General features: G+C 40.7%; 1 protein-coding gene across 4 annotated transcripts in view; it reads right to left on the minus strand.

The window, feature by feature from the left end:
- The window catches only part of PMEPA1 (prostate transmembrane protein, androgen induced 1), an 84,198-nt gene that overhangs the window by 4,540 nt on the left and 51,803 nt on the right, over positions 1–27,855 (minus strand). For 3 of the 4 annotated variants that reach the window (XM_081948888.1, XM_081948887.1, XM_081948889.1), the window contains exons 2-3: positions 8,252–8,406; positions 34–87 (exon numbers count right to left, since the gene is read on the minus strand). In XM_081948888.1, coding sequence (XP_081805014.1) covers positions 34–87; positions 8,252–8,406 — 209 coding nt within the window. Of the gene's footprint in view, positions 1–33; positions 88–8,251; positions 8,407–12,896; positions 12,916–27,855 lie in introns of those variants that run through there. The other variant, XM_081948890.1, reaches the window with a different exon arrangement.

Raw genomic sequence — 27,855 nt, forward strand, 5'->3', positions numbered from 1 at the left:
GGCTTTATCCACTATTTCATGTCCGTTCCTTACCTCTGTTACACCATTTCCTGATACTGTGCTTTCCGAAGGCCATAAGCTGCCATCCTAAAAAGTGGAAGGAAGACAGCATGTTTTTAGAATAGAACAGAATAGGGACTAGAATAGAATAGAACAGAATAGAGAGTAAAATAGAATGGAGAATAGAGAATAGAATAGAATGGAGAACAGAATTGAATGGAGAATAGAATAGAACAGAGAATAGAACAGAATAGAGAATAGAATAGAATAGAATGGAGAATAGAGAATAGAGAATAGAATAGAATGGAGAACAGAATAGAACAGAACAGAGAATAGAATAGAATAGCATAGCATAGAATGGAGAATGGAATAGAATAGAATGGATAATAGAATAGAATAGAACAGAGAATAGAATAGACAATAGAATAGAATAGAGAATGGAATAGAATAGAATAGAGAATACAATAGAATAGAATGGAGAATAGAATAGCATAGAATAGAATAGAGAATGAAATAGAATAGAATACAGAAAAGAATAGAATAGAGACTAGAGTAGAATAGAATAGCATAGAATAAAGAATACAATAGAATAGAATAGAACTTTATTGTCACTATGAACCTACATTAATCGGTATATATTAAAATGAAACTTTGACACATGTCACCATCTCCAATATAATTTTGTATTTATTTATTTTACTTATTTTGTTTATTTTATTCATTTTATTTATGTTTTGTTTTGTCAGGTTTACGTAGTGTATATTGGAGGTGGTGACCCTTTGAGAATCAAGAGGTATCACGTGCAATCCTACACAAGACTTAAATTACCAATTTTGTCTTTTAACACCCCCCCCCCCCCACACACACACTTTTGTAAAACCTAGAGACAAATATTTGATCCTGCCTATTGTGGAGAAGTTTGAGGAGCACATCTGTCCCATTTTGCACCCTGAAGAAAAGTCAATCGTCAGGCCTGGAAGCCATCTTTTGCATGGGTGTGTGTGTGTGTGTGTTACTTGGAACCCTGACATCAATGATATTGAGCATAACGGGTCAAGGGACTATAGTTGTCTTAAGAGTGGAAGCTGACAGAACAGATTCTTGTCTAATGATATTTCAGAAGGTTTTGAATGTGACAAAATTCAAACTATGTTTTTCATAGGTTTAAGATCTCTCTGAGTTGCAAAGGAGGCGTATCACATTAGTGTCTACAACCTATTTTAAAACACAGGAGTATTAAAAATGATAAGCCTTTATTAGTAGTGTGTGGCTTTCAAATCCAAATGCTGATTTAGGGGAAATTAAGGAAAGTGAGTGATTATTTTTTTATTAATTGAACTCTTCTGGCAAAACTACTCCTTTTCAAAAATTTATTTTCAAAATACACTTTGATCTGCAGCATACTATTTGAGGGCATTGTTTAAAAAAAATAAGAAAATAACCACTGATTGAAATATCTATTTAATCTTGTTATTCTTCAAGGATTTCAAGGTGACATCCCTGTATTTTCTCTATTAAATCCTCATAGTAACCCCATAAAGTTGATTAAGCCCAGCCAAAGGGAAACAACTAGTCATCGAAGACAAAAAAAAAATCAACACAATTCCATATTCATGTTGCTGCTTTTTTCAATATATTGGTTAAGTAATCAGGCCTTTATGGTAAGCTATGTTTCTGTCATGATTCTTTATTGGTGGAAGTCAGATTTCAGCAAGACAGCTCAATCCATGGCTTTTATTGAGAATAATGAGTATCAAGTATCCTTTGTTCTTAACCTCTTGTTAATTAGCAGTAGAAAGACACAAAAAGAAATGAGTGTGATTTCCTTCCAAATTCTCCATTTCCCTATTATTTCTGTCTCTTCTTTCACTGAAATGCACTTAATACTTTTTTTGTCAGGGACTGGGAAATTCCTATTGCAATTTTTCTCCCCCCCCCCCCCCAAAATAAGAATTTATAAGACAAAGCAAGCATTTTAGCGCATATTTAAAAGCTTAATTCATATTGTTTCACCTTGCTCTTCATGAATGTCTAAAAAGTGCTTCCCAGCTGAGCCCTGTTGCAATTCAAATGCATTTATTGGTCATTAAATTTAAGAGGACTGTCTAGAAAGTTGTAAATCACAAAAGAGACTCTTCTCAGGAGAACTGGTTAAAATGGGAGCTGTGGAATACAGTAAGGACAATTAGCTTTAGAACTTGGAAAAGCCCAAACACACTGAAATCTAATCATTTATACTCCTTCAAGCTGTGACATATGCTTGGAATTTTCATATTCTAGCTCTATGGGATTATAAACATTAGATGTGGATTTTCCCTTTATCCAAATCTGAATTTCCCCAGGGAATTTTCATCAATGAGTTCTCGGCTTCTTCATTCAGACTTCAGGATCTGCAACATATTGATTCAAGTATTTGCATGGCCACGCATGCCTTTAAAAAGAAAACGAGCAAAAATGAAAATTGTACCTCCAGTTGAAACCAGAAGAGGGGGTGACAAATGTATTGGTGTGCATCTAAACCAAACTACCTGATAATTGGCAATTATCACACAATAAGGGAGTTATACAAACTTTGCATAATGAATGCAAATTGGATTGAAATTCCCAAAGTTATAAGTAGCAAGAGATAGGGTGCTAGTCTGTTCAGATCAGTAGGGGGGGTGGGGAGGGTGTTATATTATATACTGTTCCTGTCTGTGAAGTTTTACCTGACTTCCCCCAAACCAATGTCAACTCTGGAGGGATGAAAAAAAAAATCCTCTATTTTTGCACTCTGCGATGGTTTCAGTGCATCACATAGGCAAAATAAGTTAAAATTAAGATGGTTTCAAAGGTGGAAGTATGCCGTGCCAGCTTGTCTTGCAGTATATTTAGGCATCAAATGCCTATCGAATGCATTCTGTTCCATTGTGTTTTAAAACTCTGCTCTGCACTCATAAAGCCCCAAGGCAGTGCTGCTACTCTAAGAAGGGGAAAAGAAGTGATTTATATGGAAATGAACCACTCCAGATGTTTTCCCCTTCCTTCTGTTTTATAGCAAATCATATCACAAAAATGCCTCTGTATATGATAAGGGACTCCTTTGAAGTGAAAGATAACGGATTGCCAGCACTGATTTCATACGGCGTATTAATTCGGTTGCAGCATTTGACTGATGTAACTAATAAAAAAAAATCCGTATTTCAGAAAGCTGTTGTGAGCCGCTGCGGAATTACAGATTCAGGTGGGACCTGAAATTTGGTTTCTCTTTTTAATTTAACACAAACAATAACCAGTGTACTAAAAATTAGGGGGTGCACCTTCAGATGGTAAGAAATAACCGTGTTTCACCAAGTGAAGATTTCATTAAAAAAAGTAAAGAAAAGCAAACAAGCAATGCATTAATATATGAAAATTTCCAGCAAAATTATTCCATTAATTTCTTTTTCAGGTTAGGGCAGGGGTGTCCAAACTTGAGAACTTTAAGACTTGTGGACTTCAACTCCCAGAATTCCCCAGCCGGTTGGCTGGGGAATTCTGGGAGTTGAAGTCCACAAGTCTTAAAGTTCCCAAGTTTGGACACCCCTGGGTTAGGGTTCCAGGGAAGTCATTTTACACTTATATAGAGATGACTGTCTCATTTGTTTATTAATTCATATCCTGACTGTTTTCCAGAAACTGAAGGCAGCCTAAGTAACATTTCTTGCAATTTTCTCCCAAACAACAAGCCTATAAGGGTAGGCTACACTAAGAGGCAGTGATTGGCTCAAAACCACCCAATAAACTTTCATAGCTCAGGATAGACATCAATTTGGATTTTCCAAGTCCTAATTCAAAATCCTAACAAGGATAACTGCAACTTTGTGAAACTCACCGCAAGCTGAATCAGGGCCCTTCTGCCCCATGCTTCATGTTTGTCCTATTATAAATCTAGAGTGGATTTCTAGATTCCAGCCAATTCTAGATTTACTGAAGAGTAGCCCAATGTAAGTATGTGGCACTCACTTTCATGAAGACAGGCATACAAACTTATTTTGTCTCAAACAATATGCAATAGTAGCTTTCAAAAGGTTTTCATGCTCAGACCAATCTTGGTCTGGATCTTGTGTTTGGATGAGACATCACAGGCTGAGTTAAAAGTGTGATCCTCCACCTTCCTTGAATTGGACAAAAATGATGATTTGTTCTTCCCATCGCTGCTCCCTGTTCTGTTGCATCTGTCCTCAATTGCTGATGATTATGTGTATCCTGATTATGTGTGTGCTGTGCATAATACAGAAAAGGATTAGTTGAATAACCTGGCTTGGTTAACCTTCCACTTCAGCACATCACTAGCTGAAAGGACAAACATCTGTTCTTTGGGTTTTTTAAAAATATATATTAATGTTTTATGTTGTAGTTTTTATAGTTTGCAGCAGAGATGGTATTCAGACGGTTCGAACCGGTTCAGGCGAACCGGTAGCTCTGACGATCAGCTGGCCCCGCCCACCCGCCCTATCCTGCCCTTTATTTCCTGCTTTCTAGCTCATCTCAATCGCGTGGCACAGCTGATTCCCCCCCCCTGCTGTTCTAGTTATCATTGCTGACTTGGAAGGTAAGTAGCTGAGCTTCTAAATGCTCTATTTTCAGCGCTGCCAGCAAGCACTTTTGGCGCGCATGCGCACGAAGCACGAGCAAAGTGTGTGCTCACCAAACCAATTGTTAAACCGGCAGTATCCCACCACTGGTTTGCAGGCCAGAGTCACTTTTTTGTAAGTTGGGTAACCATATAAATTGTATGGATGGATCTGTCAATTATAGCAGGTATAGAGTGGGTCTGATTGCAGGCATGTCTGTTATCTCAAAACCCTAGCTGGCTTCTTATCTTACATCTGTTCCGGAATGACTATACTTCAATAAGATTAAACCATAGATTGAAAGGGAGCCGAACCAAAGACACCATTTTTATTTCAGATTTTCCTCTCCTTCCTTTCCCCTCTCTATAAAGGCTTTCTTTATACTGACTTACAGATTCTTTGGGGTTATATTTTGGAAGCAATGGGGTAGGTTTTGAACTGGTTCACTCAACGGTTACACTATTTCAGCCATGCGCAAAACTAGCAAGGAACCAAGCCAGCAAAGCTGTCTAACACTACTGAGCAATTCTGATACATCCCCCGCTTAAATTTACTACCTACTGATTGTTCCCACCATTCCACAGGGGATGTAAAATCGTCACATCTATCCATCATATTCAGCTGATAGACAAGGATTTGCTGGAGGGAACTGTTTGTGTGAAGCTACAGGAGGGTGGCCAAAGAAATACGAAGGGAACATTTGTTTGCTCTATCACCTTATGAAAATCAAAAGAGTTATTGTGTTTAGAACAGCACAATGACAGACAATGGGGCTGATCAGAGGCTGCACCAGAGGCCCCAAAACAGCTAATAACTGCCTCACTGGTCCCAGTTACAGCTGGTCACCCAACATGCTATCTGATATAATGGGTCACAAAAGGCTTGATGCACCTTGCAAGTTGACATTGGATGCAGCCACCTTAAAGGGGAAAACAATTCTTTTAGCAAGGGTACAGCAGGGAATAATATAAGATTGTCTCACTTAAGAGTTGAGGTTGAGGTGAAGGCAGTATCATGCAGATCTGGGCAGGAAAAAAACAGGGATCCGAAGGTATGAGGACCCAGATTGTTGGGAGCAATATGCTGACTCTGTAAACCGCTTAGAGAGGGCTATAGAGCACTGTGCAGCGGTATATAAGTGTAAGTGCTATCACTGTTGCTCTGTTTGTGCCCTGGTTAGGCACAAGGAGGAAAAGGGACTTTGATGTAAGTCAAGAAAATCCTTGTTGGGTTTACGAGCCTTGAAACAACATCAGGAACTTGATGTCTAGGTCTTCTCATCATGTCAGGTAGACAAGGGGACAAGCCGGTCAAGATTAGCATGTAAGGAGGACGGTAAAAAGTTTCCTCAAATGGAAAGCTATACGTGGCATTTAATAAAAGTCCTGAATCGTTTCAAGCATATAAATTCACGAACCCTGCTGTCCCTTGGATCAAACTACACTGCCTGAGTGCACAAAAAAGGCTGTTTCGAGCATTTTGGCTAGGTTTTTGCATGTGAAACAGCTCTGTTTCTGGTGTGAAACACACTGTTTGGGGCTTGAATTTCTTCCCAAATGCTCCAAGCAGTCAATTCTGCATTCAGAACAGGAGTTTCTCCCCTCTCCCATTAAATTCAAGTTGCGTGGGTTAAAGATCTGCCTGATAACAGTCACACACCTACTAGCCAGAGAGGATAGAGTCACAGTTAAACATAAAAATGTTTATATTTCATCATCCCGTGGCAGATTTATTAAGTGGTGAGTATATCATTGCCTTATGCTCCCTGGTGTCTATTTAATTTAGCAGTGAGGAAAGCTATTGCATTATTCCATCTGCTTCTACAGTTCTTTAGGCTGATGTCAAGCTGACAGTCTTGTGTGGTGAAGGCAGTTAAAGGCTGCTACTGAGTTGAGAAGCTGAGACTTTTTGACCTTCTCTTTTTCCTTTCCATTTTTTAAGAGCTTTGTGCCTCCTCTACACACTGCTTTTGATCTGGATGAATTAATCCAGATTAAAAATTCTAGAACCAACCTTATACTGGTTCACATCCTAAATCAACATTATGTCCCACTCAATTGTGACATAAAATTAAATCATCACCACCTTCTTTTAAAGACCCTGTAATCCCTTGTGGGGTAGAGTCTTGGGCAACTGAATGGAGCTGAGTCTTTACTGGCTGGATGCCCTTCCTGTCACCAATGCGGAGATTGTTTCAGCAGATATATTCTCATTGTGCACAGAGAGAGAAATATCTGCCTCTACCTAGGATTGAACTCACAGCCTCCTGATTGTGAGGTGAGAGCTTCACCTCTAGGCCACCACACCACTCTGTGACATAAAATTAAATATAAATTGAAATCACATGCAGGAGAATGGCACCCTTTAGGCTCTGATGGATTCCTGCATTGCTCTGTTGTATAGTTTAATTTAGTTTATTTCAATTAATTATTAAGAAACTTATTGGATTAATACGGTGGGGTTTTTTTTGGGGGGGAGGAGGAGGTGGGAGGTTAGAAAGCTATGTGCAGGAGGGATGATCCACAAAAGAAGCCTACTAAAAATAAACATTCTAAAAGGGGGAAAAAAACATAGTAAGGTTTGGGATAAATTATTATAATTAGCTTTTAATACATGTCATCTTTATAAAATCATAAAGTGAAAAAGCGCCCTTTTGAATGTAAATAGTCAAAACAGAAAATATAAACTTAAAAGGGCTACAGAGGGAAATTCCTGGTGAAAGCGAAATGGAGCAGTAGAAGAATTTTATCGCTAAAACCCCTTCTGCCTTAGAAGTGGGGGAGCCATGCTGTTTTGCAAAGCAGCTTTCTGGGGGTGCTTAAAAGATAAGTGCCCTTATAAACGCTCCATGGATAACAGTTCTTGCTCATTCTTCCCTCACCCATATCAATGTGTGTGACATGTAACATAGGAATCTAAAGCTTTGTTCAGAGAAGTCATTCACACTGTCGACAGAGATAACCTATTTGCCACCAAGCAAATACTCACAAGTGGGGTGGGTGGGGGCTCTTGGCGTATCCTTCCTCAAAGGCACAAGAAAGTAAATGATACTCCCCCCCCTCCTGTTTAGACATCCAAACAAATCCTTAGCTGTATCAAATATAGGAGGTCCTTGGTTAATGGCAACTCATTCAGTGACTGCTTGAAATAACTAAGCACTGAACAAGGTCCAGCTGTTGTAGGACCTTGTAATCATGTGAATGCTATCCTGGCACTTGCCAACCAGCTTGGATTTCTGACCATTACAACACCCCACGGTCACGTGGTCGTGATTTGCAACTTCCCTACTGTTTTCCCAGAAGCAAAATCAATGGGGAAGTCGGCAGGAAGTCAGCAGTTGTGGTTCAATTAATGACCTGTGGAAATTTGCTTAGTGATGATAACTGAGGATTGCTAGAACTGCCAGCGCTAGGCGCCGGTATATAAAAAAAGGTTACTATCTTTCACCTTTAATATTTTAAAGGCATCGGGATCTGCAACATGCCTTGGAGGAACGAGGAGACGAAAGGCAAGATGGCAAATGGGGCTTCAAGGTGCTGCGCTTGCCATTTTGCCCATCTCCTTCACCCCATCCTCCGTGGACACTATCGGTTGGATGGGCTGACAAATAGGAAAGTCTTAACTGATAATGAATTGGGGGGGCCCAACCTCCTTACCGATGATAAGTTTTCTTCTCTTCTCCGTCCTTGGCTGGGCCGATTGATGAAGGACCTTGCAGAGAGTTTGTAGTGATTCAGCAGGCACGTGATGACAACCACCATGACCATCATAACCACCACAATTATGATTATCTGTACAAACTCTAATTCCGCTATAAAAGAGAGAGAGAGAGAAAGAAAGAGAGAAAGATTGTTATTTCAACAGGCCTCGATACAAACCAGAAACAGATAAATAAGAGCAAAGGGAAAATTCTGAGGACAACAGTAGATGTTGACAACAATTAGTCATAAGAACTAGAACCTTACTATTATTTTCCCTTTTGGGGGCATGCCTTTTGTCAAGTGTAAGCTTGAAAAATCAGGAAAATGTCTCCACCTGAGTGAAGAGCAAAGGGTAGATGCTTTATATAAGGGACAAAGCAATCATTTCTTTGTGTTGTCACAAAACGAAAGAAGAAGCGTGGCTTTAAAAGGGTTTGCAGTATTCTGAACAAAAAGGATTTGAAAACGGTTTTTATAACATAACTTTCTCTTCCGCCCCTTAAGAGATCTTATGCAAAAGGAACACGAGACAATATTCATGTTCAAAGTCACCCACTGATTATTTGAATCTTCCAAAGTTTGAAAGATTAACCAAGTAAGACAACTCCTCCTGGGAAAATAATATTAATAATAAATGATAACAAATAATAATAAAGCTTACATCCTACAAGAATACCATCAAACAGCAACAGCTACCTAACCTAAGTCTTTGCAAAGGCCTCGATAGGGAGATAAAAATGCCAAATCCAGTCTAAACGCCTGGGTGACTGTGTGACGAATCATCGTTATCTTCCTAAGACAGAATGCCAGCAAGGAAAAGTACTTCATAGTCAACTTCTGCAAAGACTGAAGGGAAAGTGGATAAAGATAAAACCTAGCAATGACCTACAACTGGGATACTTTTGCATATCCCAAGTCAATTGGAAGGACTCGATAGGTGGACAAAAGTGCCAAATCCAGTCTGATCATCTGGCTATTATTAATATTATTATAGGTAGTCCTTGGCTTATGACCACAGCTGGAAACAAATTTCATAATTTGTTGTGGTCCTAAGTTGAGGCACCACATGACCCCACTGTTTTTATAGTGATCTTAAGCAAATCACAGAGTTGTGAAGTGAACCATATGGTTGTGTGAACCCATTTTATTCGCTGAACATTTTTTGCCGGCTTTTGCTAGAAAATGGCAAAAACCAGTGCAAAGCATGATCACATGATTGCAGATGCTGCAATCAGTCCTGAGTGGGAGCCAGTTGCCAAATCTCCATCATGGGATCACAGGGTTGATGTGGCAATCATCACTTCAAGAATGAGTCATTAAGAACTTTCTTTTAGTCCATCGTAACTCTCAAAGCTCATTAAACAACCTGCAATAAGTTGAGGACTACTTTGTACTATAAAATCACCATCAGTCATTTCAAAACCTACTTTTATTTGGAACAGCTTACATCCAGTGATTAAAAACCTTTCATATTATTAAAAAGCAACATCTGCCTATTTCTTTTTGGGAAGGACTCAATACATCAAGGGTGTCAAACTCGCCGTGTCACGTTGCTGTCACATGAGGCATCGTGATGTTTTTTTCTTTTGCGGAGCTGGGGTGCGCATGACACATGTGGCCCATGGGCCACCAGTTTGACATCCCTGCAATACTTAGACAAAAACGCCAAATCCAGTCTAAACATTTAGATAACTGTGTGACCAACCATAACAACAGCAACAACCACCACCACCTATTGTCAGGTTCCGAAGGCCAAACACAGAAACGGTTTGTAAATGCAGTTTGTATTCTTCCTTCGGCACAAACTGACCAACAAAGCACTAAGGCAATGAATAAATTGTCAGAGCTGCCACCCGGTGCTTCCCACCACCTTTTATAGCTACATTGGTAATTAAGATAAGCCGCACCCCACGCATGTGCACACCCATCACCTTGTGTCCCAGAGCGAAACCACCCGGCAATTAATCATGGATTGTTAGCATGAATTTCTTCAGTTTGTGTAGGTGGGATGGTGAGTCTTGGCAGCTGGCCCAGTCTTCTCCCCTGAATGGCAGCTCCAGGCCTCTGAGCTGGCCGGAGCTGACATGTGGCCCCCTACCACGGAGACAGCATCTGGGGAACCATGAATTACAGTTAGTTAGGAGTTGAAGGACCACTTCCCCTGGTTTTGTGGGATGTCTGCAGTGGAATCTCACTACCAGGTGGGGTACCCTACAGTCCTTGCTATGAACTCAAGGTGGGGTACCCTACAGTCCTTGCTATGAACCCAAGATGCCTCCAATAGGGGATAACCTTTCCATAAAATAAGGTATTTTAACCTAGCCAAAAATCATCACCACAATTTTCAACCAGTGATTCTTAACCAGAAAACAAACAATCTAACATGTAACACTAAACATGCAGTGTTTAAAAAGTACTACTGGGAATATCAACTTCAGATCGGCAGTTAAAAAAATACCTCCCCTTCCCCCACCTCAACCCCCCCCCCCCCAAATATCACAGTCACTTTTGCAGTGAATAAATCAAGACAACCTAGTGGAAGTGAGTAAGGTAGAAGCTGGAAGTGTGAGAATTTTTGAATTTACTAAACAAAAGGTGTCATATATTACTAAAAGGGAAGTCCACAGTTTGAAAGTGAAAGGGAGGCCAATCTCCCCCCCCCTTTCAAATTTATTACAGGATTGTCTAAAATTCAGGGGAGGGGATTGTTTTAATTCTGACATTCTTCCTTTGGGATAGTTACAACCTTATCCTCTCACTTATTCAAAGACAGTCTTTAAAATGCATGAGCATTTGGCTCTTTTTTTTAACCCAACCATGGCCAACCGTCCGTTGCACCCATTTTCTTTTCTCTATGCTTCAAGAGATTCCTTTCAGGGAGTCAATTGCAGCATTTACATGGCACCAATCCACTGAGTGACAACAGCCTGGCCAATGGAAAGCCCCCTTCCTCCCCAACCCGGGGCGTTGCCCACCACTGAAACTGCAGCCGCCGCTTCCAAGCTGATCCCCAGGGGTCTCCGCATGCCAGACTTCCAGACGTAATTTAATTCAAGGCTCAGTTCAGCCAGCTGGCAGAGGCAGCTTGAATGACCTGAGCTGGCACAAAAGTGTCTCGCAAAGGGAAGCAGGAGGAGAGGAAGATGTACAAAGCTGTCAAGGAAACAAGAGCAATCAACAGCAGGCTACTCAGAGAGTTGGAGGGAGAAGAGAAGACACACAAGCCTGACGCAAAAATAGGTTCCTGAGTTTTCCATTACAAATGCAGAAGAGCAGAAGCGGATGCCAGAGATATCCATATCTGGCAGGTTTAGTCCAGGGAGGAAGCTGCCCCAATCAAGCTCTCTGTCCTTCTAAGGACCAAGACTCTGTGAAGCCCCACAGATGCTTTATGGTTCTCCAGGTGGAATGGAGCAATTGCTCTTTCCCTTGTAGATGACAGGTTGAAGGGAGCTAATAAGGGTCCATATCTTAATTGGCCTCCTGTTTGGTGCAGGATCAATATTTCTCAAAACTGCCAAGATGGTTAACTGGCTGACTGTGGAATTTCTTAAATTGCACACATCTTAAGTTGCCAAATTTGAGAAGCCCTGGTGTAGATAAAGTGTAATAGGAAAGCTGTATATATTCCGATTACTTAGTTTCTTTAAAACGGTAATTACATTTTAAGAGTTGTTATCCGATGAACAGCGTGTGGCTTCGTGGTCTGTAGTGGAGCTCGGTAGAGGCAGATCCATGTTACATAAATGTTAAATACAGCTAGTGAGAGGAGAGAGCTCATATTGTACACATGGCACAGATAAGGTAAATGTAAAGGTTCCCCTCACACATATGTGCTAGTCGTTCCCACTGCTAGGGGGCGCTGCTCATCTCCGTTTCAAAGCTGAAGAGCCAGCGCTTTCCGAAGACGTCTCCGTGGTCATATGGCCGGCATGACTAAACACCGAAGGCGCTTAAGGCTGTTACCTTCCCACCAAAGGTGGTTCCTATTTTTCTACTTGCATTTTTATTTGTTTTCAAACTGCTAGGTTGGCAGAAGCTGGGGACAAGTAATGGAGCTCACTCCGTTACACGGCGCTAGGGATTCGAACTGCTGAACTGCTGATCTTTCTGATCGACAAGCTCAGAGCCTTAGCCCCTGAGCCACCACTTCCCCCTATGGCACAGATACCTCTATCTTAAATAAATGCTTCCATATGCACCGGATAAGCCAGACGTGGCATGTGATTGTGAGTGCCTGCAATGGGTGTCTTTAAACTTTTATCCCTGCCTGTTGTGTTCCAGCCCCATACCTCTGGACAATGACCTCCCCTGTGATCAGCAGGCTGGCTATTTTAAGACTGGACATAGACTTCAGCCCTGCTGGCCTCCCTTTTCCGGAGCTCTCTCCTCATATCAACAAAACAGCAGACAACTTCTCCTCCTATCACCTGGCTGAGTGCAGGGTTTCCCCTGGCTGCTGCATTCCTCACAACAGCTGCCACAATTAGCAAGGCTGAGCAACTGACATTTCACTCCCCTGCATTTAGAAGGCCCGTGAACATGTCGTGACATCACTGCCCTCCTTCAAGGCCTGGAAGGGCAAAATTATTTCTCTGACCTGGAAATGACACAGAACGTGCACTGGAGTTGAATGGGTTGGGTTGGGTTGGGTTGGTCTGTGGACAAACTGCTTTCAGCCACCCTAGTTTCCAGCCTAGTTTATCTCCAAGAACAAACAATGTTGAAAACAGCTTCTCAAATCCTAAAGGTTCAGGGCCAATAAAAGCAAAGGAGAGACTGGGCAAATAGTCTGCACCTGCTTGTAACTGTGGAGCAGGCAGTCCTGCCAGTTTTGAAGCACCTACAGATCTACAGCAAGGTAGCATCCCAAATAATTGCAAACCATATAATTCAGCAGTTATGGCGTTAGGATACAATATGTCAAGATAGCAAGCACAGCTGGGCAATTTAAGCCTCCCCCCCCTTTAAAAATGCATGATGTGCATGATACATGCGGAAAAGAAGGGAGGCTTCAATCACGTCCTTGTGGCAGCCATCTTGACTTTTTGGACACCCCTACTCAACTCTCTTAAAAACTTTTATTTAACACTGCATTCATTAATCGAGATTGAAACGACTCTCTTCCGGCAAACTAGCTGAAAACAGAACATGAAAAGGGACCTGCGATGTTTTCGGTGTTTCAGTTTTATTTTGCAAACAAGTACTCTGCTCTCTCTTTTTGTGATCATGATACGTCTCAAAGCAGTTCAGAATGAAAACAATAAAGCGACCGTCATGCAAAAAATCACCACCTCCCATAAAATATTGTACAATGAAGCATCTCTTATGCCATCACATACACACAAGCACGCGATACACATTGCAGAGAAATGCAAATCCGTGGGATTAAACGATCTAGTTCTGTGAATCTGTTTTTTTTTAAAAATCGCAACCTAAACAAACGACACGGCAAACCATCTCCGTATCGTACCCGAAAGAGGAAAGGCAAGCTATACTTTGTGAAGTGGGGTGTTAAAGTGTAGGTTGCTCCTACAAATTCTCCTGTGCTTCAGTTCCCATCTCTATTTTCTTTTTAAATTTCAGACAGATGCTCCCTGTAGCTCGGATCAACTCATTCACATCATCTGTTCATTCTTCGATATTCCACTGCTTTCCTTCGTATCTCCAGGTTTGGAACAAACCACAAGTCTACCCAGATGGCATGCAGCAGGCATATCGTGGATTGGGAAAAGTCAAACTTTTCTCTACCCCATTAGTTCTCTCTGTGTGTGTATGTGTGTGTGTGGGGGGTTATCGGGGGAGCCACCCAACGCCCATGAGAGCCTGAAGGAAGCCTAATTTGCCGCGGTCCAAGGAACGAGGTAAATCTACCCAGCAACAGTATAAAACAATTTGCCATTCGGTGATGCTTCCTAAGTTTTAAACGAGGGTATTAGCCCCCCCCCCACTTCAGCTGAGGATCATGCTGTGTGCACATTGTTCCCCACCCTTTCCATCCACAACACAAACTCTCACAGTGGACTGTCTGAAAGGCTTGTATATAAACAGAGCCACTCCAAAAATGGGGTGCGGCAGAGTGGGGGGGAGGAGGGTTGGGCTCCCTCTTTGTCCTGCAATGAGATATATGTCCAAAAAGGCTGGTTGCATTCGGCATCCAGGACTGAGCAGCGCGACTAGGCTGGGTGACAACAAAGCCGGGTCACACACACAGGGCTGTTGTTCCATTCAAATGTTTACCCCCTTGAGGAGGGATTGGGGGGCGGTGGGGTGGGGCTCAATGGCTCCTTTTGTAAGCAGCCTAGTAGCAGCACTGCCTTGCCAAAAGACCCCAGGTTGATGTCTTTGGGCCTTTTGTTTCAGGACAGCCAGGAGGAGGTCAGAGGTCACAGGAACCCAACAAGGAGGGGGAACGACGACGACAATCTCCTTGTGTTAGTTGTTTTTCACCCCTTCCCAGCTGGCTAAGTGCTAGACAGGTTTAGGCACTCTAGCAGATAGAGAGTGCATCTTCTAGCTCGCAGCTTTTCAGAGCCACACTACACACTCGGTGCTGCAAAACACTTGGGACTCTTTGCCTGGTGCCCGAGACGGGGGGGGGGCATGGGGGGGCAGGATAAATTCTCTGAGTAGACCATGGAATGGGTTCTTTGTGCCTTCTCTTCAACTCACTCATTTTACAACTCAAAAGCTAAGATCCATTTACCCAAATTAACTTAAACCAGGTCACCGAAAACAGCTGCATTGCCCTACATGCTAAGGATAGTTACTGTTAATCTTGGTTAATGGAGGAGTGGCTCAGCTTGGCGTGCAAATGCAGCCCTTTGGGTATTTCAAAGTATTGTTTATATGCAGATGGTATGTTAATATGGAAAAGAGTGAAACATGTTTTGGGAATCACATCCATTTGTGTTTGTGTGTATGTTTGTGTATCTCCCCCCTTGAGTAAATATATACCAGTCACGTACACGGCTCTCTCCTTCACGTTCTGCTATTTATATATACAGAATATCCCGTCAAGAACGGTTTCCAAAGGATTCTTCCTCCCCTTCCCCATTTGGAAAATCATACACACACATAAAAAGCATGTCTAGAATTGCCTGATTAATATTGTGATCACATCTTTTTTTTTTCATTATGCAAAAAGGAAAGGAAAGGGAAGAAAAAGACACTACGGCCGTAATTTCCACTGGGTATTCTTAGACAACTTAGATTATGTACCCTCCAAACATTTGTCAGCATTAGCAGAAGGAACGGCACCGTGTTGCAAGGAAAACAAACACGGATGGTTTACATTAAGTAAATGATATACAGAATAAGTAGTAGAAGTAAATAGCTTCCATTAGAATCAACAGCCGGCAAGCCTCACAAATTAAATTCCAAACGTACACCTCTCTGTCATTGCAGTACACTCTAAATGGGGGTTCCCTTTAAAGACTGCAGCTGGTGTAAAATGCAGTAGCCTGTTCATGCGTGGGTGAGAACTGGCAGCAATGTATGACACCAGTTTCGCAGATACTATACAGCAGGGATGCCCAACCTTGGCAACTTTGAAGACCTGTGGACTTCAACTCCCAGAATTCCTCAGCCAGCCAGGTTGCCCGAGGAATTCTGAGAGTTGAAGTGTACAAGTTTTAAAGACATCAATTTTGTTCACCCCGCTGCTGTACAATATTGCATTGGCTTCCCATAGCCTTTGGGGGGACAGTACAAAGATCTGTTTTTAAGGCTGGGTGCTCGGGAACCTGCAAAGATCACCTCCTCTAGGGCAGAACCAACCTGTCCAGTTTGTTTGTTTCAAATGGATATATGAAATCAGGAGGCAGAATTAGGAAACCTAGTTTTCTGTGATTGCCCCATTGCTATATAATTGCTCATCTCTCAATGGGTGGATGCCACCCAGACAGCACTTCAGAGGGCAAAGCCCAAAACCCCTGCAGATGATATTATAATCAATGCAAGGACAGGATAGGTTAACCCTAAAAATCAAAGGAAAAGAAGATTCAGATTATTTCATAACATGGGAACTATTCTATGAATGGTTAAATGGCAGATACTGAGAGTGAAATTAAGTGAAATATGGTTTACAAGAGAAAGAAAAACAGAAGAGTAAAATTTTAGATAATCAATACTATAATGGAAGATAATATATGTTATAATACGATTGATGTTATTGCATATTTGTTTATATATAATCGCATATTTGTTTATAATGATGATGTTTGTACGTTTGTAGGTTAACACCTTGGACACCTAGAGAGCACACTATAGAAAGGAAATGTATGATATAAAACAATTAAAATATTTTTAAAAACCAGGATTTTTCTGCAGAGGATAACATTTATGCAAAGTAGTGAGGGGAAATCTAATTATTTGGATACCAGGTTCTGCAGTGAATTTGCAGTTTTTATCCATTTTATATTGCAGACCTCCAAGGAACTTTTGCAGAGGCAGCAGATGATATATGTTGATATTTCATGCATAGTAAATAATCATTTTCCTTGTTTGATTTTTTAAATTATTATTTATTTTACCTATGTCCCATATTTGATCCCTTCACTTCCAGACAGGCGTCCGGTTGTCACAATTGCAGCCATTCTTAAAAGTCTAAAAAGTCTAAAAATCCCAAATGAGACTATGCATAAAAGGGTGTGTGCTGCTTTTCCTTCAATACTGTGATTTAAACCACAACATCCGTAGTTTGGGATCTGTAAAAAAATTGCTGCGTTCATAAAAATGGGAAGGAGTCGTATTCCTCTGCTCACAATTAAAGATCAGAGTGAAATAATAGCATCCTGATAGGACTTGTGCCATTGATCGATCTTTTCTGGAATAGCCTAAGGCCTTTTAAGCATCTCTATCCAGAAGCTTAACAGGCCTCCAGGATTTAAAATGAAAAACAACTTGCAATGGTTTTGGAATCACAGGAGTTGAAGCGGCAATAAGTTGGCTCATGTGCTAAAAAGAGATATCACAGGATCACAGATGTGAAGCACACTTTTGTGAGGGGTGGAAAGAGTATTTGAGGAAAACCGCATGGTATGATATCTTTCTTTTTCACTTGCACCAGAGCAGTCTTTCTCAACCTTGGCAACTTGAAGATGTGTGGATGTCAATCCCAGAATTCTGGGAACTGACATCCACACATCTTTAAGCTGCCAAAGTTGAGAAACACTGGACTGGAGTGATTTTATCAGTGATGGCGCCCTATGCATTGACTGTGCTGTTCTGCATATAGGCTCACATTAGGCTGAATGAAATGTTTGAGTTCCAATTAAAAACTGTTATTAACCCAGGCACATTAATTACTAGCTGATAACTTGGCATTGTCCAGGTTTTTATTTATTGGGGGGGGGGGAATGTCCGGACCAAATGTAGTTTCTAATGTTAGATTTTCCCCCTTACCAGAGGGAATCCTCTTGTGGGGTACTGTGAAGCCGTTACCATGGCAACACCACTGAGCTATACAGTAGAAGCCATTTTACAGCAGTATAGTAGAAGCCATTTTAAGGCACAACAGGCTGTACTGTAACAGAACCCACCCCCCAAGGGGTGTTAGGGGTGTCTTACCCCCACGGTATTTGTTTCCAGAGAATAAGTCATCTGTGTACATATACATACATACATACATACATACATACATATATACATGCATACATATATGCTGGTCTTGCTGTATTCGGGTCTTTTCCCGTGTAAGATTGAGATTGTCTTGGCTACGAAAACATATATACCGTATATATATAAACATAAACATACACACACACACACACACACACACACATATATATATTTGTAGATTTTCACGGGTTTAGGTATGCTGGTCTTGTTGTTTTTGGGTCTTTTCCCATGTAAGATTGAGATTGTCTTGGCAACGTTTCGGCGAGGTCTCACTCGCCATCCTCAGGCTGGGTTTTGGGCTTAAAGTGTGATCGGAGTTGCCGTCTTTGACTTTAAGCCCAAAACTCACTGCTCAAGGTTACTGGTATCTTTCGTAAAGTTATTTTAATAGTGTTGCTACATGAAGTTGTGTAATTTTATTGTCTTAAAGAGATGCTGCTTTCAAATTGTTGATTTTAATGGCTGTTCTACACTCCAAATGCCAAAAGGTTGAAAAGCAGAGAAGGAAAAAAAAAAAGATGAAAAACTGCACTTTCAAATAAGCTCTGTAATTTTACACTCTGAATGTGATATAAAAGTTACTGGATTCCAGAATAAAGGTATGAAAAGCCAATAATCAATTGATGACTTCATTAAAAAAGAACTGATATTTTAAGAATTCTAATAGTTCTAGAACTAAATTATAATCAGATCAATAATATTGTCCCAAACTGTAATCTGACACGCAATACTGAAAAACACTTTTCTTGACCTCCCCATTCAGACATCATCCAAATGTATTTGTCTGAATGCATTATTAAGTTTACAAAAAGAGTAATGAGTTAGGAGTATAAGCGAGTATCCTCAGATGAAACCTCTTTCAACATTTTTAGTAAAACATTGCTAATTAGTTTCTGGTCTTAACATATTTCTGTACATGACTGTTTCTATATACACACCCATCCAGAATAGAAAAAGCGAGGCACAAGAGATCAACATTAAAAAAGAAAACCCCAGAAATTACAAAATTCAAGTTTAGTTTTGAAATATAAACAATTTGTTAAAATCAAACCAAATCAATGACTTCAGACCTGTGATTCATGGCAGCTTCTCACATAATGTTTTAATTTTTTAAGCTCTTACTAGAATATTTTAGGGACGCAATGTCTCAGTGGCTAAGATGCTGAGTTTGTCGATCAGAAGGTCAGCAGTTAAGCGGTTTGAATCCCTAGCACTGCTTAACGGAGTGAGCTCCCGTTACTTGTCCTAGCTTCTGCCAACCTAGCAGTTTGAAAGTACGTAAAAATGCAAGTAGAAAAATGGGAACCACTTTGGTGGAAAGGTAACAGCGTTCCTGCACCTTCGGTGTTTAGTCATGCCAGCCACATGAACATGGAGATTCTTCGGATAGCACTGGCTCTTCGGCTTTGAAACAGAGATGAGCACCACCCCCTAGAGTCGGGAATGACTAGCACATACGTGCTAGGGAAATCTTTCCCTATACCTTTAGAATATTTTAGATTTTATTTTAAATATTTGTAAAACGAAAGGACAATGAAAGCAAAAAAGAGAAAAACTGACACAACAAACCCACTTGATAATGTGTCACACTAACTTGCAATGTAGAACATTCTCATCTCATTCTGACCTCATCTTATCCTAGCGCCTGGGGGAAGACCCAGGTCTTAAGTGTATTCCAGAAGGATAAGACAATTGGGACCTGTTGAACTTCCAGGGGAAGAGTGCTCTGTAGTGCAGGACTGGTGAACAAATGAATAGCCTTCAGCTGATCATGGAAAATGTCTTAAGCCCCAAGACCACCACTGTAAATGTTGCTTCTTTGGGAGAAGAAGATTGATATAGATTGCCCATGGTGCAAACAATGTCAATCATCCCACAGGGCCAAGTTTGGTGGCTCCTGGCCAAGTTACGTAGATTTAGCAGGGTAGTCCAAGTCAATGAATGTTTCCCGCAAGGAAAGTGCGTTATATTCAAGCCTGACTAACTTGTTTTGACAGCTGAGGAAGAAAAATCTCACAAAATCCTGCCCCTGTAAGTAAATACAATAATAAAGTAATAACTAATAATTTGCTGCTCTTTCATGACAAATGCCTGGATAACTGCTGAGGGACATTCCACAGACTCTCCCTATTATTATTTAGTTTCAATCCTCTTTTCACTGTTTTCTTCCATGATGAATTGGTCTTATGTTACACAATTGTGGTAGCTTCTCTCTCTTATTTTTTTAAAAAATGCAACAACCTATTGTTATCTTCACCCATAGGTGAATCTTTTTCAAAAGCAAAGAACTCACAACAGGAGAGATAACAGCACCCCCAACACACATATACAAAGACACCCTTGGGCTATAATTTACAGGCAGTGAAAAGACAGAACTGATTCTTTGACAGTTCCATTTCGTTTTCATTAATTATATTTTCACAAGGGCCAAATCCAGCTGGTCAATGGTTAATGTGGACCACTAGTTAAACACAAATGGGGAGAATAATGCCCTTCTCCCAAGATCAACCGAGTAGCATTTTGCAACATTTACTGTATAAAAAAGCAATTTTTTGAGAAATGAAACAAACTGCATGAATTTACCATTCCATTCATTCATATTGTGTGCTTCCATGTTGTGTATGCACACACACACACACACACACACACACATGGGAGATATAGGCACACATGCACACCCAACCACCCACACAGCTTTTTGTAAAAAAGACACATTATGTATTTGGGTTCCTAATCATTGTCACTTTTCAATTAGAGAAGACCTCATTCCATTTTTCCCTGCAATTTTCCCCAGGGAAAGATGATGGATGAAACAAGCTTTATAAGACAGGCAAATGTGGCTTCGAAATGCAAAGTAAGGTCACACTAATTTAATTTAGCATAATTTTTAACTCCTGAATATATCGCAGGCCCAGGCTCAGATACCGCGTGCAAGCGACATAACCTGCTTCTTTGTATTTTCTGTCTAGACAAACACAGATGCGCTGGGAATCTAGACAGCGGGGAAAGGGAGCAATGCATAGATTTGCTTTGGTAAATAAATATTTTTCCCCTCCACATTTGTATAGCATTATCAGTTTCAAGAACCAAATGAAAACCCTCATCTATCACTAAGGGGCTGCCAGCACTGATATAATTGTCTCAGGAGTTTGTGCAACAGCCAGTTTTCTTCAATTATGGCTGTAAACCTCAAACCACTTTGCTCCAGTGAGACATAATGAGGCTTTCACAGAAATTGTGGTTCTTTAATGCCTAACACCGCACTGATTACAACTCTTTACTGCTGCAACGGACAGCCTGAAAAAGACGAGCTGTATGTTGTGTCAAGGGGCCATCACCGCTCTGGACAAGGGGGTATAAAAACTCAGCTCCTCAAAAACTTCTCCAAAGCACTTGAAGGCAAAACAAGAAGTAATGGGTGGAAACTAATCAAGGAGAGAAGCAATTTAGAACCAAGGAGAGAAGCAGCCTAGAACCAAGGAGAAATTTCATGAGAGCTAGAACAATTAATCAGTGGAACAGCTTGCCTCCAGAAGTTGTGAATGCTCCAACACTGGAAGATTTTAAGAAGAGATTGGATAACCATTTGTCTGAAATGATATAGGGTTTCCTGCCTAAGCAGGGAGTTGGACTAGAAGACCTCCCAGGTCCCTTCCAACTCTGTTCTATTCTATTCTATTCTATTCTATTCTATTCTATTCTATTCTATTCTATTATATTATATATACTTCTGGATTGTCTGAAGGCAAATAAGATCTAAATATTGTAGGGTCTCTGGGCATTTGAAGCTTCTAGTCCAACATTATTATCAACCAATACCCAAAAGTCCAAAAATGATTTAATAGTAGTCAACATTTGATGGTTTCAAAGATGCAGTCAACATTTGACAGGGTCTGACAGGTTAACAATCAGTATTCGACATTACTCATCAGCAGAGTTGCAGTAACAGCCAATATGGCATGTCACAGTATCTGACATGTTTCAATCAGCTTTTCTTTGTCTTCCAACAGATTTATAGGCACACTGAACATTTTTCATTTTAACACAATTTTATTAATCAGGAGACGTCCCTTGAAAAGGGAGGAAAAGTACAAAGTGCTGAAATGAAAACATCTGATGACAACTTCCTGCTTTCAACTTCAAATGGTGCTTCAATGTAAAATGTTGAAATGGAGTCATAAATATTTGTACAGCTAGCAAATTCTATTTAAACTTTGGAATGTGTTTGGATAAAAGTGTTAATGACTTGTTTTGAGATGTTAAACATTACTAGCATTAGTATCTTCACTGCATGGTAAATAAGACTGATCATGACTTAGTGGAGAAAAATTACATAAAAATACATATCTAAGGATGAAAAAAAAAGAGCCACTGTTATAGACCTATCTTAGCTATATGCTGTGTGTGACTGTACAATGATATGGTACATATTACAATATGGAAGAAAGTACTTGCATTTGGGGTGAATTTTAAGGAGATTGTATATGAGAATAGGCTGAAGGAACTCAGGGCGTTTAGTGTGGAGAAAAGAAGATTGAGGGAAGACATTGCAGATATTCTTGTGGGTTCTATACCTCAGAGGTTTTAAAGAAGTGGCTGGATAGCTATCACTTAAAGTTAACTGGTTTTGCAGAAGATTGGACGAGCCTTATTCCTTTGTGACTCTACAGTTCTGTGATTCTATGAAAACATAGAAAATAAACATGTGTCTGAGGTTCACACTCCAGAACAGTTTTACACTAAGGCAATGATAGCCAAGTGGGCAGGTTGAATATATTAAAGTAGGAGATTTGGAAGCTAGCTGAGTCTAAAATACTGGTTTCCAAAATGGAAACAAAAAGTGGTATGTATCCAAAATGCAATACATTATGTTCTACCCTGTTGCTCACAACACAGGCAGTTTACACAATAAAAATAAAGCACCATACAAAATGCAATAACTTTACAGATGCAACTCAGGTCCATTGTTCATGGTAAAAGCCTATTGCAATAAGATGATTTTTACCGCTTGGTGAAATTTTAGAATCCTATCATTCTAAAATAATGGAATATTTGGAAAGTCCAGGGAAGATTTAGATTCCGGGGTGTCAAACTGGCAGCCCGCAGGCCAGATGCATCACATGCAAGCCACGCCCACTCCAGCTCCATGAATGGGAAAAAGTTGCAAAACATCACCTGATGGCAATGTGACATAGCAAGTTTGACACTCATGATTTAGAAATATTTGGGCTCAATGTGTTAAAAACTTAATGATCTTACACCGGGATATTAATTTTCCCCCCAGAGCTAGGTACAATCCCAAATCATGGTTTCTGTAACTATAGTTCATTCATCAAGCTACAAGTAGCTAGATTGATATATCATGTTAAATTAAAGCCCAGGACTTATGTCTATGTTTTGCAATGCTGGCAATTTTTAAAATGTGCAGACCGAGAGTTGAAGTCCACGCATCTTAAAAGTTGTCAAGGTTGAGAAATACTGGCTTATGCTGATGATGTCCCAGAATAATAAAATCCACAAACTAATCAATTAATTAGTGATTTTCAGAGGGCTGCAGGAGTCTATCAAAAGGTAAAATAGAATAGGTTGCAGCAGATTTTGTTGAAAAAACTGTAGTCCACTGTAATTTCAGGCTGGGGAGTGAGCTTCAAGATTGGGAATCGAAGCAAGATATGTTGGAGATATTTCAGTACAACGAAATGCACATAAATTGTGTCACAGAACTTTAGCCTCTTGATGACAAATTTCACTTGCACAATTGCAAAATGCTAGAAGGTGTCAATGGTTGGGCTGGACGGCTAGACTGTCTTCACCACCCTCGTAGTTTCAATAAATCATGCACTTACATTCTGAGTACATCTTGAACCCTGGATTTTAGTTTCACCATCCTTTCATGGAAAGGCTGCATTCATCCATACTGCTGAACCAAGTTGTACCTAACTATGGTTTATTAAGTAAATGACAATTGACTGGATTTGAAGTCAAAATTGAGTATTATAATTTAAAGCGATATAACATTAGCTCCAAATTTCCCCCCAAATGTCTTCATTTCAGCAGCTAATTCAGACGGGAATGGCCTAATGTGCTCTTACTACACTTAAAAGCTGTGAATTCCTATCAACTCACTGCAAGTGACTCAGAACAACTGACATATCACAAGGTATCTTCTTAACCACTTTTGCTGTAAACTGAACCATGCTGCCCATTTCCCGGTCCTCTGGATAACTAAAACAAACTACAGGATGCTAATTGAATTGGAAATCTTTGCCATCTTTCTATTTTCAGTCCCCAATCTAGCTGCTCTGTTTTGTTTGGTGTTTGTAGTACACTTTTGAAAAATAAATCCAGCCAATTCTAAAAACCATTACAAAACCAGTGTTGGTTACAAACCTGTGTATGCTTTGATGCTGCAACATTGTATTGCTAAATAAGAAGAACAAAATCTATTTCCTCCATCGATAGAAAACTGGTCTACTAAATCATTCCTCCTCCTCCTCCTCCTCCTCCTCACCCAGGCATATATATTTGCTGGCTAACAACCAAGTATGTGCAAGATCTAGTCATGTCTGGACTCCTGGCTGCCCACAAAGGCATGAGGGCGGGGGAGTGTCTCAAATTTATGAAAATCTAATCTTGTTACCCAAAGCAATCTGGGTGATAAGCTGGGAGTGATTCATTGTCATTCCCACCATCAGGTCCCATGTGACTGACTTGCAATGGGCATACAATTTCATTTATCTCAGTTCCAAGCACCGGTCAGGCAAGGTTTCTTCCTAATTGGAATGAAGACTTGCTGCTTTATAAATGTAGTCCAGAAAGGAACCACTTTGAAATGGGAGACCAGTTCCTTCAAGTGGCTTAGCTGGGACCATTTGCAGCTGAAATTTGGTTTTTCTCCCTTCCAAAGTATCTATTTGTTTTTAAAGTGAAGAGTAATCTTAGTTGCTGCTTCTCCACTGGTCAAAGAATACCGTTCTTACTATTCGGATGAAAATGTGCTCTTTATAAGAGCAAAAGAGAGCCAATTTGATTTAGTGATGAAGGCTGTGAGTTCTAGTCCTGCCTAAGGCATGAAAGCTGGCTGGGTGACTTAGGGCCAGCCACTCTCCCTCAGCCCAACCCATCTCTCAGAACTATTGTCATTAAAAATAAGAGGGGGAAGGAGTACTAGATATGTTTGCCACATTATTTATAAAGTTAGAGCTCTATTTATAAATATTTATAAAAATGGGGGTTAAAAATGTTTAAAAAATATTAAAATATTCAAAGTCAGAGCCATTCGTTACAAGTCCCTAATATGAAGATTCACATGTAATTTACATGCCATATGCAATGTAAATGCAACCTAGATTGACATTTTTTAACCTTTCCATTTAAAAAGCTCCTGAATGATGTGGAAGTATATTCACATTGCACTTCAACATAGACTTCCCAAGAGTTGATAAGGATGCTGGATTCGCGCATCACACGAAACAGTGGAATATTGGACTAAGCCTTGTTATGCTAGATTTGCATTATTGTGACCTGTAGTAGACACTGCTGCCAAACTGTGCCATGATTTAATAACCATAATGGCTGAATCCACATATCCATATTGTAGTTTTTGTGCGATGTGAGAATCTAGTTAGTAGCTAACCTAGGTTCACAGAATGAACACACACACAAAGTATAGAAAACAAAAAAGAAAATAGCAAAAAGAATTTTAAAAAAGAAAATAAATACAATGAGGACTTCTGCCATTTTTTCTATCGAGCAATTGTCATCTTTTCCCCATCATCTTCGTCTGGGTTTAATCCCCAGTTCCCCAACTCATCAATTCAATATTTTCTTCTTATAACAAGGTCAAGTAGATTTTATTGTCATTTCAACAATATACCGTACAGTACACAGTGAGATGAAACAATGTTTCACCAGGACCAAGGTGCTACATCAGACAACATAGATAAAAAGAAAAAGAGCAGGACACAGAACTACATATAGCTCTTAATCTAAGAATTTAGAGACAGTTGAGGAGTCTGACGGCTTGTGGAAAGAAACTGTTGCACAGTCTGTTTGTGCGGGCCTGAATGCTTCTGTACCTTTTTCCAGATAGCAGGAGAGTAAAGAGCGTGTATGAGGGGTGTGTGTGGTCAACCATAATGTTTCTGGCTTTACGAATGCAACGTGTGGTGTATATGTCCATGACAGAGGGAAGAACAACCCCGATGATCTTCTCTGCCGTCCTCACTATTCGCTGTAGGGTCTTGCGATCCGAAACGGTGCAATTCCCAAACCAGGTGGTGATGCAGCTGCTCAGGGTGCTCTCGATGGTCCCTCTGTAGAGGGTTGTGAGGATGTGTGGTGGAAGCTGTGCCTTCCTCAGTTTCCTAAGAAAGTAAAGACGCTGCTGGGCCTTCCTTGTTATGGAACTGGTGTTGAGGGACCAGGTGAGATTCTCCGCAGGGGGAACACCAAGGAATTTGGTGCTCTCTACGATCTCCATGGAGGAGCCATTGATCTTCAGCGGGGAGCGGTCATGTTGTGTCCTTCTAAAGTCAACAACCATCTCTTTTGTTTTGTCTACATTCAGAGACAGGTTGTTGGTTTTACACCAGTTCTTTAACTTTTTCACCTCCTCTTTATATGCTGTCTCGTCGTTTGTGCTTATAAGACCCACCACCGTTGTGTCATCAGCGAACTTTATGATGTGATTAGAACTGTGCATTGCTACACAGTCATGCGTCAGCAGGGTGAACATCAGGGGACTGAGCACACAGCCCTGAGGGGTTCCAGGGCTCAGTATGATGGTGTTAGAAGTGTTGTTCACGATCCGGACTGTCTGAGGTCTTCCAGTCAAAAAGTCCAGGATCCAGTTACAGAGGAAGGTGTTCAGGCCCAACAGGGTCAGCTTCCCCATCAGATGTTGGGGAATGATAGTGTTGAATGCTGAACTAAAGTCTATGAACAGCATTCGTACGTATGAGTCTTTGTTTTCTAGGTGAGTGAGGGCTAGATGGAGTGTAGTGGAGATGGCATCGTCGGTGGAGCGATTCGAGTGGTATGCAAACTGCAGTGGATCCAATGTTACGGGCAGCAGGGTCTTTATATGCCTCATGAAGAGTCTCTCGAAGCACCTCATCAGATGGGAGTAAGTGCAACGGGATGGTAGTCATTGAGGCAAGACACTGATGGTTTCTTCGGCACGGGGACGATGGTTGTTGCCTTGAAGCACTTTGGGACAACAGTGGTACTCAGAGAGATGTTGAAGATGTCGGTGAAAACATTTTCTGCACACCCTCTGAGTATTCTGCCAGGAATATTGTCTGGTCCCGCAGCTTTCCGTGGGTTGACTCTGCTTAGAGCTTTCCTCACAAAGCTCTAAGCAGAGTCAACAACAAAATAGTCTATGTAAGGTTTCCAGCTTATCAGGAAAAAAAAGAAGTCCAATTTGTTTGTTTTTGACCAAACTTGTCAGCTTCACCATTTCTGCAAATTCAGTTAATCCATTGTATAGACAGAATGAACTTTCCCCAACTTGGCTCCCTCATGCTGGCTTGTGACTCTCATCATCCCCACCCAGTGGGGGCCATTGGGAATTTCAGATCAACACATCTAGATAGTCTTCAGAGCAGAAAGTTGGCTTCCACGAAGCTCTTGCTTGTTACTGAGCTGGATCAAATTCAAGCAAAACATTTGTCAGAAGTTTTCCAGGTCAGATGGGAGTTTCATAGTTCTTCAACGGAAGAAATGAACCAGAAAATATCTACACCCAAATTAAGAGCAACGTTCTCCCAGTTCAGGTGCTCACACTGGAAGAATGAAACTGCGTGAGAAACATGTAGTTGAAGACCAAGGCAGAATTTTAATGGCAACTTCTCAAACTCCTCAAAACTACTGAGTACAGCTTGACTCAGGAATGTGTTCATCTTTAACTTATCAGTTACCTGAGAAATTTAATC

The sequence above is a fragment of the Natrix helvetica genome (assembly GCF_964273705.1).
Source record: "Natrix helvetica genome assembly, chromosome: 3".
NCBI lineage: Eukaryota > Metazoa > Chordata > Lepidosauria > Squamata > Natricidae > Natrix > Natrix helvetica.